This window comes from Acomys minous, assembly GCF_964271855.1.
Source record: "Acomys minous genome assembly, chromosome: 8".
In the NCBI taxonomy this organism is placed as follows: Eukaryota; Metazoa; Chordata; class Mammalia; order Rodentia; family Muridae; genus Acomys; species Acomys minous.
The window spans coordinates 40,453,625-40,464,768 of NC_140489.1; the positions used below are offsets into that span (position 1 = coordinate 40,453,625).

The 11,144-nt window shown below is 45.8% G+C and overlaps 1 protein-coding gene across 1 annotated transcript in view; it reads right to left on the reverse strand.

The window, feature by feature from the left end:
• The window catches only part of LOC311604058 (protein farnesyltransferase subunit beta), a 75,351-nt gene extending 74,610 nt beyond the window's left edge, over positions 1–741 (reverse strand). The window contains exon 1 of the mRNA XM_084793572.1: positions 470–741. Coding sequence (XP_084649698.1) covers positions 470–613 — 144 coding nt within the window. The 5' untranslated portion in view covers positions 614–741. The remainder of the gene's footprint in view (positions 1–469) is intronic.
• Between the last annotated feature and the right edge of the window lie 10,403 nt (positions 742–11,144).

The window sequence follows — 11,144 nt, forward strand, 5'->3', positions numbered from 1 at the left end:
CCTAGCAGGTCAGAGATTAACCCGATTTAGGGATGGCATGACCATAGTCGGGCCGTTCAGTCCCCTAAATGTTCGCAAACTGCGAACATATGAGGGAAAGAGAGCGGTCGGTCCTAGAACCCCAAGACATCTAGACAGAATGGAGCGGGCTACCTGGTCTCCCCAGGCTGCTGTGGACTCCAGACACAGAACACGATTCTTTACACCTTCTGAAGCAGGGAAGACAGAGATATTGTCCTGTCCTCCAAGCCCAACATTGACAACAACCCTTTCCAACCTAAGTCAGCTCCACATAAATACCACTCCGAAGCCCTGGTCTGAGTGTCTAGAGCTTGGGGTCGGGGTGGGGCGCAGTGCATTGTGGGAGTTGTAGTTCCACGGAGAATTTTGCACTCAGACGGGTCTACAAATGGGACTCCTGCTCCCAGAAGGCCCCGCGCAGGCGCCTCGCCCAGTCCTGCCACCTCACCTGTTCTATGGACGTGACTGTTTCCACTGAGTCGTCTTGCAACCGCTCCCGCGCGTGCTCAGGTCTCAGACTATACAGCGGTTCTAACCAGACAGGGGAGGAAGATGGAGGCCAATAGTAGGTGAAGGGACTCGAAGAAGCCATGATCGGGAGAGCTGCGGGCGCTGTATAGGACTCAGCTTCGTACAGCAACAACGCGCATTGAAACTCGAGCGGGCTAAGGCGCTACGGAGAGTGGGTGGAGTCAAAAAGATTTTGAACGCGAATCTCTCCTCCCACCTACACATCTTCAGTAAGTGAGTTACTGGGATACTGCCGCCCCCCATTGGGCAGATGAGCTGCTGCAAGAGCTCACTTCCTGGAGCGCAAGAAAGGATGCGTAGGTTGCCTTAGTTCATTATGCAAGTAATATAAAAAGAAAACTTCAACCTTTCGCTCTCACCTAATTAATTGTAGCAGTAGATGCGATTTCAGCCGCTCAAGAACCTAACGAATGTAACTTGAAAAGCATTTCTGACGTCTCTTTTGATTGCCTCAGCCATGCTATTAACTAATAGAATTACCATGCCCTTTTGGGTCCTTGACAGCCTCTTAGAAGGCTGAGCTTGTCAGTAAATGAGCAGAATTTCAGGTCTCATCTCAGTACTCAGAGATAGAGGGGAGCACTGTAATTTTCTTGTAACCCTTAGGGGTTACAGTGCAATGGCAGAAACTAAAATACCATAAAAAGAAATTAGAGTAAATGTAACAGCCGAAGAAATAGTCAGCAAATATTTATACACTGTACCAGACTCCGGGAATACAAAAGTCAGTGAAATGACAAGGTCCTATCCCTCAGAATGCATCTGAATTTCATTGTAGAGGAATAGACAGAATTAAATAAATGAACACAAATATTTGAAGACTTCCAGTTACGATGTGACAGAAAATAATAGAGTCAGGCCTGAGAGGTGGCTCAGCAGTTAAAAGCACTGGCTGCTCTTCCATAGACTCTGAGTTTGATTCCCAGCACTCACCTGGAGACTTACAGCCACCTCTAATTCCAGTTCCAGAGGATCGGATGCCGTCTTCTGGCCTCCACAGCCAAAATGCAAAAGCTATACATGCAAGCAATTTACTAGTGCTTTTTTTTTTTTTTTTTTTTTTGAGACAGGGTTTCTGGACTTGCTTTGTAGATCAGGCTGGCCTTGAACTCACAGCGATTCTCCTGCTTCTGCCTCCTTCTTAAGTGCTGGGAATTAAAGGCATACACCACCACACCCAGTTTTATTTTGGTTTTGGTTTTGGTTTTTCAAGATTGGATTTCTTTGTGGCTGGTTTTGTAGACCAGGCTGTCCTCGAACTCACAGAGATATGCACTCCCCGAGTGCTGGGATTACAGGTGTATGCTACCGCACCTGCTGTGCATATTATTTTTAGTGTTACTTTTATATTTTTTAATTGAAAATAATTTTTTCATGCAATATATTATGTTCATAGATTCCCTTCACCCAGATTCTCCCCATCTCCCCATCCACCCAACTCCACACCTTCTTTTTTTCTCTCTTTAGAAAACAAACAGGCAGCCGGGCATGGTGGCGCACACCTTTAATACCAGCACTTGGGAGGCAGAGGCAGGCAGATCACCCTGAGTTCAAGGCCAGCCTAGTCTACAAAAGTGAGTCTAGGACAGCCAAGGCTACACAGAGAAACCCTATCTGGAAAAACGAAAGAAAGAAAGAAAGAAAGAAAGAAAGAAAGAAAGAAAGAAGACTGGCAAACAAAAAGATGAAACTAACCAGAAATTTTCTTTTTTTTTCTTTCTTTTCTTTTTTTTTCTTTTTTTCTTTTTGGTTTTTCAAGACAGGGTTTCTCTGTGTAGCCTTGGCTGTCCTGTACTCACTTTGTAGACCAGGCTGGCCTCGAACTCACAGGAATCCACCTGCCTCTGCCTCCGAAGTGCTGGGATTAAAGGCATACACCACCACCACCCAGCCCAGAATTTTTTTTTTTTTTTTAAAGAGAAAGCACAATAAATACAGGCACATACACAACCAAAAATTTAATTTATAAGCCAGGCGTGGTGGCGCACGCCTTTAATCCCAGCACTCGGGAGGCAGAGGCAGGTGGATCGCTGTGAGTTCGAGGCCAGCCTGGTCTACAAAGCGAGTCCAGGCCAGCCAAGGCTACACAGAGAGACCCTGTCTCGAAAAACCAAAAAAAAAAATTTTTTTTTAATTTATAAAAATTATAATGGAAAGAAAATAATAGCATTGATGAGATGTCCAGAATGATGGAATGAGTAGGATTCTGATTAGATTCGGTGCCTGACCCAGGCCTTTCTGAGTACATGGCTTTAAGCTGAGACCCAAAGGATGACAAGCAGCCATATATCACAGAACAATGAAGGATCTCAAGAAGAAACAGCAGCATGTGTGAAGGAACATGCCACAAATATACTCATGCAGGCCTGGGTTAATTCTGGATGCATTTAACCATGTATCCTTCACAGATACAATGTTAAAGTTTAGGAAAACCCTGTGGGACTCGAGAGATGGCTTGGTGGTGAAGAACACTTGTTGCTCTTGCCAGGCACCTTTTCACTTTGCAACACCCTCAGGGAGGGAGAGGCAGGCAGATGGAGCGCTGTGAGTTCGAGGCCAGCCTTGTCTACAAAGTGAGTCTAGGACAGCCAAGTCTACACAGAGAAACTCTCTCTTGAAAAGCCAAACAGACAAACAAAACAAAGCAGGGAAATATTATGAGAGAATGTTTTTGTTTCCATCCTAGGTGTGGGGATATGGGGCTGCTCTGCAGCAGCTGACTATGATTCGCGCCGTGCTCTAGCACAGGCATGGTTTTGCCAGCCCCAGATAGTTTCTGCAGTTGTGTGACATTTGGAATTCTGGGAACTTTGCTAGAGCCGTGATAGGTGGGTTGGTGGTTGGTGGTCGTTCGTCATTCAGGGGGAGTGAATTAGATTCACAGTGCGCTTGCGCGCGCGCTCTCTCCCTCCCTCCTCCCTCTCTCCCTCCCTCTTTCTCTCTCCCTCTCCCTCCCTCCTCCCTCTCTCCCTCCCTCCTTCCCTCCCTCCTTCCCTCCCTCCTTCCCTCTCTCCCTCCCTCCTTCCTTCTCTCCCTCCCTCCTTCCCTCTCTCCCTCCCTTCTTCCCTCCGTCTCCTCTATCCTTTTTCTTGTAGCTGTGAAACCAGGGTGAAAGGACGGGGAAAAGAAGAACCCACAATGTACCAAAGCCCGATTACACATGCCTCTCTTGTTTTGTTTTAATGTTTTTTGAGACAGTTTCTCGGGCTGTCCTGGAACCCACTCTGCAGACCAGCCTGGCCTCAAAGTCAGACATCTGCCGGCCTCTGCCTCCCAAGTGCTGGGATTGAAGGCACAGTTCGCCACCCCCACTCAGCTCTCACCCGCCCATCTTGGTGGGAGATGAAAACCTGTGGCACCAGAAGATTACCAAATCTGGGAACACGTTCGTGGGACTGTGGTTAGGGCCGTGGATGTGGATGTGAAGTGTGGAAAGGCCTTTTCACCCTTCCACTGTCTTCACGTTTCTCTTTGCCTCGCTTCTGCTGGACGTCCAATGAGGTCTGGCTCATATTCTAAGGATTCGGCTTTTTATGTGAGAAGCTTCTTTGCTTAGGCGCTAGAAACTTAACATTTCAAACATTTTTTTTCGAGACAGGTTTTCTCTGTGTAGCCTAGGCTGTCCTGGTATTTGTTTTGTAGACCAGGCTGGCCTCGAACTCACTGCGATTCACCTGCCTCTGCCTCCCGAGTGCTGGGATTAAAGGTGTGCGCCACCACGCCCGACTAACATTTCAGTCTTAAAGGTGGAGTCACTGAAAGAGTAGGGGAAAGGATTTTGTAGCAGATTGTTGACTCTGTGACAGGGCACATAGAGCAACTGAAATTTGTTATTCTAGAAATAGGAGTATGTGTGTTGCTGGAGGCTGAACTCAGGGCTTTGCACGTATTAAGCAAATACTCTCTCTCCCACTAAGCTACATCCTAGGCCCAGAAATCCTTTTCTGAAATCCAATCTCCTGTACAGTGAGATCCAAAAGATGTTAAGTTCTTGGCCAAAGCCTCCCTTATTGAGGGTCAGTTACATGGTAGGCACTGAGCTGAGGCCTTAAGAGATGGTGCCAAGCAAGCCAGGTAGTCTTTGCCCTGAGGGTCTCATGACTTATGACTTATCAGAAAAAAAAGCAGACACTAAGTAGTAATGCAAAAACTGTTTCATTACTGTTCAGGAAAATAACCATGGCAGAAAAAAAGCACAGTGTGTTGCACGATTGTATAACAGGTCAGACCTGAGGCAGTCTGGAGGGAAATGAGCTAGCTAAACTAGAAGAGTACAGGCTGTTGGCGTATTTTTTTTAATGCTACTTTTGGGGTCTTATACCTCTACCTCCCTTCCAGCCCCCCTACACTTGATAGGTGAGAAAGAAGGTTACAGGGGACAGAGGGTATAGGTCTCTTTAGTATCTCCTGCTGTTTGGGGTCATTGGGTTCCTTGGGGCAAGTCCGGTCTTTGTTTCAGGCTCTAACTTCTCATGAAACCACAACAGCAGCAACCAGGGGCAGCAGAGAGGAGCTGCCTCCTCCTCCTCCTCTTCTTCCTCCTCTCCCTCCTCCTCCTTGTCCTCCCTCCTCCTCCAAAGCACCTCCTTACCCCTCTGTGGGGTCTGACATATATACCCTCTCTAGAATCCCCAGAATTCCAAAAGTACACTATCTGCAGCTGGCAAAAATCACACCCCTGCTACTGCACGAAGCAAATCATAGTTAATAGCTGTGGACAATCTGAAGCATCCCCCCCATATCCCACACCTGGGGTTAAAACAAAAACATAAGGCCAGGCAGTGGTGGTGCACGCCTTTAATCCCAGCACTTGAGAGGCTGAGGCAAGCGGATCTCTTTGAGTTCAAGGCTAGCCTGGTCTACAAGGCAAGTCTAGGATAGCCAGGGCTACACAGAGAAACCCTATTTCAAAAAAACAAAAACAAACAAATAAAACATATTCACATTATATATCTAGTGAGTTTGTTTTGGTTGGTTGGTTAGTTGGTTGGTTGGTTTGGTTTGATTTTGGTCATCCTGGCAGTCCTGGACTCACTTTGTAGACCAGGCTGGCCTCTAACTCCCAGCAATTTGCCTGCTTCTGCCTCCTGAGTGCTGGGATTACAGGAGTGCGCAACCCACCCAGCCTACATAGCAGGGTTTTGTTTTTTTATTTTTGGGTTTTAAAAATTATTTATTTTATGTATATGAATGCTTTATCTGCATGTACACCTGCAAGCCAGAAGGCATCGGCTCATTATAGGTGCTTGTGAGCTACCATGGGGTTGCTGGGCATTGACCTCAGGACCTTTGGAAGAGCAGCCAGTCCTTTTTTTGTTTGTTTGTTTGTTTTGTTTTTTGAGACAGGGGTTCTCTGTATAACCTTGGCTGTCCTAGAGTCACTTTGTAGACCAGACTGGTCTCAAACTCAAAGGAATCCACCTGCCTCTGCCTCCCGAGTGCTGGGATTAAAGGCGTGCACCATTAAATCCAGCGCAGCCACTATTCTTAAAAGCTAAGCTATCTCTCCAGCCCCATAGCTGGATTTTTTTTTTTAAAGAAGCCAAAATTCAAGCCAGGTGCACTTGATTGATGATTGTGGACTTCTTCCCCTCCACTACTATAAAGAACATCGATTTATTTTCTTTATCTATTACCCACTCTGTGGCATTCTTCTATATCAACAGAAAATAAACTATTACATTAGAGGTTGTAGGCATAAGGCTATTCTGTAGTTTAAATTCTGATTTCCTGTCTAAATGTTGTGTAAACTCTGTTCCCCAGTTCTCCCCCTGTTATGTCAGTAAAGCAGCTTACAGCCAATCAATGAGCAGGAGAGAGAATAGGGCTGGACTTCCTGCCAGCCAGGGGAGGAGGAGTTAGGAGACAGGGGATTCAGCCGTGGGTAGAAATCCAAGGAAGAGCAGGAGGAAGGAGCTGGAGCCGAGGAAAGCTACACAGTGCAAGTGTCACTGGGAGCTTTGCTGGGAGTAAGGCAGGATAGCGTACTGCGCAAGATTGTTGTTGTGAAGCTTAGTTTTAAACAAATATAAAAGTCTCGCTGGGCGGTGGTGGCGCATGCCTTTAATCCCAGTACTTGGGAGGCAGAGACAGGTGGATCACTGTGAGTTCGAAACCAGCCTGGTCTGCAAAGCAAGTACAAGACAGCCTAGGGTACACAGAGAAACTCTGTCTTGAAAAATAAAATAAAAACAAACAAACAAAAAAGAAGCCAAAATTCTTACTACAATAGTCCAGGTGGAAAATCCCAATGATAACCAAAAGTCAAGAGTCACCAGCAATGAAAACCACCAAGAGTTTGTATTGTGTATAAGCACTGAGAAGAGCAGTCAGCCGAGGGTCGGCAGCAGCCCTCCAGGCGTCCTTCCTCTGGTCTAATAAAACCGCTGGTTGCTGAAGCAGAGCGAGAGTCAATATTTGCAATCCTGCAGAAAATGCCTGGGAGGGCCCGTCTTCATGGTGACAACCAATGGCAGCTACAGCTCAAACTGTAGATAGTATGGACTTATTTGACTGAAATTCCTACTGTTTGTGGGTTTCTTCTTCTTCTTCTTCTTCTTCTCCTCCTCCTCCTCCTCCTCCTTCTTCTTCTTCATCTTCTTCTTTCCCACATTGAATGTTGAATCGTATTAAAAGATAATTTTATAATGTTGACTCTGCTGATTTGCATTTGGAAAAGCAAGAAAAAGTTAATCTAAATGAACCACTAGAGGTCGCCTGTGACACCCCTCACTCCCCCTACACACACACACACACACACACACACACACACACACACACACACACCAGGCATGGAATGAACTTCTAATGAATTCTAGCCCTGGCCCCTCCTAAAGCACCAGCTTGCCCCTTTGTTTAATGAAGCCTGACACTGCTAAGCATAGTATCTGGGGTTCACTTTGAACTCTGTTCCCTCTTTTTTTTTTTTTTTTTTTTTTTTTTTGTCGCTCATTTGCTTGGGCTGCAGATGGTTTGAGTTTTCACTCAAATACCTACTGCTGTTTTCTCCTACATCAGCATGAGCAAAGGCCCGGGAAGAGCTGCGGCCTGTCTAACTCCAGGTCGATGAATCCAAGGGCAGCAATCAGTCTTCCTGCTCGGTGTCCCGGCAACACTTGTGTGGTTGGTGCTTACCTCCGTGAACCACTTTTTTTTTTTTAAATCTTTATCAGCGGGTACAAAATTAAAGCCAACTAAGCACCATTAACACTGAACATCTTGAAAGGGGAGTGGTAGCGTTCAGCGACTGAGTTCTCGCCAAACGTGTATCAGGTCCTGTGTCTAATTCACAGCAGCTCAGAACAAATACAAGATGGGAACTGATTTTTAAAACTATTGAGTGACAATGCCAGCAATTCATCCTACATATAGTGCAGAGGTGACACTAAAGCCTTATAATGCAATACCACCCCCCACACACACACACAGGCCCAAGGCTTTAGGTACATTTCCCAAAAGGAAGGAAAGAAAGATCCCAGCACTCGGGAGGCAGAGGCAGGCACTGATCTCTGTGAGTTCGAGGCCAGCCTGGTCTACAAAGAGAGTCCAGAACAGCCAAGGCTACACAGAGAAACCCTGTCTTAAAATACCAAAAAAGAAAGAAAAGAAAGATATAATCTTTAGTGGGGTAGCTTCTGAAAATGAGCACCTGTTCCTGAAGAAAGCAAACAAACAAAAGCACAAACTCCCGTCCAACTGCTGTAAACAACTCTAGTGAAACCTGTCAGGTCACACACTCAACAGACGGCATGAAGGAACCGGGGAGGGGGGGGGGGGGAGGGACTGATGGAAAGTGAAGTGGGGCGATAGGGGATAATGGGAGGAGGATAAGAGTGAAATAGTTTATGTATGTGTATGAAAGCATAACGAAATCCATTATTATGTATAATTGATATATGCTAATAAGAACGTCTAACAACAACAACAACATAGGGTGTCCTGGTTACTGAGTGAGGCTCAGTGGGTGGAGCCCACACACCCGCAGGCTGGGAGTCCTGTAGATAATTCCGCTGTACAGTCCCTCAGAGCCCTGCTCCCCTTCTAGAGGAACCGGAGCTTTCTGGGAAGGGACCGCCCTGCAGTCCACTGCACTTGGGTCAATGGAATGCAGAAATGCTGTCCAGCACATCCACGCCTGGCCCTGCAAACCGTGCCGCTCAGCCCCCATGGATGCTGTCGCCTACCACAGACAGACCTCCACGCAAAGGAATGTCAAGGCTCGCTTCTGGAAATCAAAACTCTCAACTAAGAATTCTATCAGGGTTCTACTCCGCTGGACAAAAGCAGTTCCTTTATAGATCCCAAACTGTTTTCTGGACAAATATTTGGATATTCTGATTCTTTTTTGTTTTTTTTTTAGTGGTTTTTTGTTTTGTTTGGGGTTTGGTTTTTTGTTTTTGTTTGGTTGGTTGGTTTTTTGTTTTTGTTTTTCGAGACAGGGTTTCTCTGTGTAACAGCTCTGGCTGTCCTGGACTCACTTTGTAGACCAGGCGGGCCTTGAACTCACAGCAATCAGTGATCCTCCTGCCTCTGCCTCCCAAGTGCTGGGATTAAAGGTGCACACTACCATGCCTAGCTTTTTTTTTTTTTTTTTTTTAGTATTTTGTCTCCAAGGCCTTAACGAAGTCTTTCTGGGGTGTGCTGATCACAGTGGTACGTCTCTCCCCTCTCCTGTTGACAGAGACCTTCCTCCCTGATAATCTTAGGTGGAGATACAAATATGCAGGTGAAAAGCAGTCTGCAATCTGGATGTGTAGGGGAGATGGCTCAGCGGTTAAGAGCACTGACTGTTCTTCCAGAGGACTCTCGTTCAATTCCTGGCACCCACATGACAGCTCACAACTGTCTATAACTCCAATATCTGACACCCACAGACCTACATGCAGGTGAAACACCAATGCACACAAAATGAAAATAAATTAAAAAATATTTTTTTAAAGAACAATGTCAGGTTGGCGAGATAGCTCAGAGGTTAAGAGCACTGACTGTTCATCCAGAGATCCTGAGTTTAATTCCCAGCAATCACATGGTGGCTCACAACCATCCATAATGAGATCTGGTGGCCTCTTCTGGCCTGTAGGTGTATGTGCAGGCTGAACATTGTACACATAATAAATAAATTTTAAAAAAGAAAGAAAGAATGTGCACCATTATCTAGTATACCACTAGTGTGGTAGTGTACCCTTTTAATCCCAGCACTTGGGCAGCAGAGGCAGGCGGATTACTATGAGTTCGAGGCTAGCCTGGTCTACAAGCAAGTCCAGGACAGCCACAACTATACAGAGAAACCTTGTGTCAAAAACAAAACAAAACAAAACAAACAAAAACAACAACAAAGAAAGAAAAAAGAAAAAACCTAGGGCAGGCAAGCTGCAAATTCCAATAGCTGTCCAGTGGAGGAGAATGAGGAAGAACAGTTTTGAAAAAGGCCCTTTTAGGTGAGTTCTGCTAGTATGGAGGTCTGTCACGTGGCCCCAGAGGGACGCTGTGGAAAAGAAAAAGAAAGAAAGAAAAAGAAGAAAGAAAAGGTTGCACCTTCCTAACTCCGGCAGCTTGGCCCATGGAGACTGCACTATGGGGAGGGATTCCCAGAAGGGAAAATGCAGTCTGCCACTGGATTCTGACAGTAAATATTTAAGATGACGTGGACTTCGTGATTGCTGGTTGCAAGTCATGTCTCATAAAGGAAAAGATCTCATTTCTGAGCCATTCCTGTTAAAAACTCCTCCACATGCAGGCTGCCTGCTAGGGAGCTGTGAGAAGCACCCGGGCTCTCCTTTCCTGCCGTGAGGGAATGAGTGATGCCTAAAGCTCTGGCCACACAGGAAGCTATGTGAGGAGGCTCCTCCTGGTTTGCTGCTGCTTATGCGTGAATGGTAGGAAAGGCCTATATGGACGCTTTAACCCAGGACTCTTATTCCTTATCCTTGTTCTCAACTAACGAAGAGGCTTTCTTCAACAGAAATTAAAGTAAAAATGATTACAGTGTGCAGAGGCAGGTGGATTGCTGTGAGTTCGAGGCCAGCCTGGTCTACAAAGTGAGTCCAGGACAACCAAGGCTAACCAGAGAAACCCTGTCTGAAAAAAAACTAAATAAATAAGTAAATAAATGACTACAGTGTGGTTTAAAAAACAAAAAATAGAATAGCGCTAGGTGGTGGTGTCACACACCTTTAATCCCAGCAGAGGCAGGTGGATCTCTGTGAGTTGGAGGCCAGTCTAGTCTACAAAGAGAGTCCAGGACACACAGAGAAACCCTGTCTCGAAGAACCAAACAAACAAATCAGCAACAAGAAATATCAGGAACCTTTAGAGATTTCCTTACAGGAGGAAGAACTCCTTACTATATCATGTGAGGAACTGAATCTGCTCGAAGGAATGATTTTTCTGGAGTCCAAAAATACCTTGAAGGGATTGAGAACGCCATCTTGACCAGTTTGAATGTCACTTGATCTGCACGTTCTATTATGTACTTACACATTTTATGCCATCTCTAGTTTATCTTGGTGTCCATCTGTCGGGTTTGATAAGAAAGGGCCCAGGTTTACTTTCCTTCTGGGAGGTGCTGGTCCTGCCTAGCTAAGCCTGTGTTT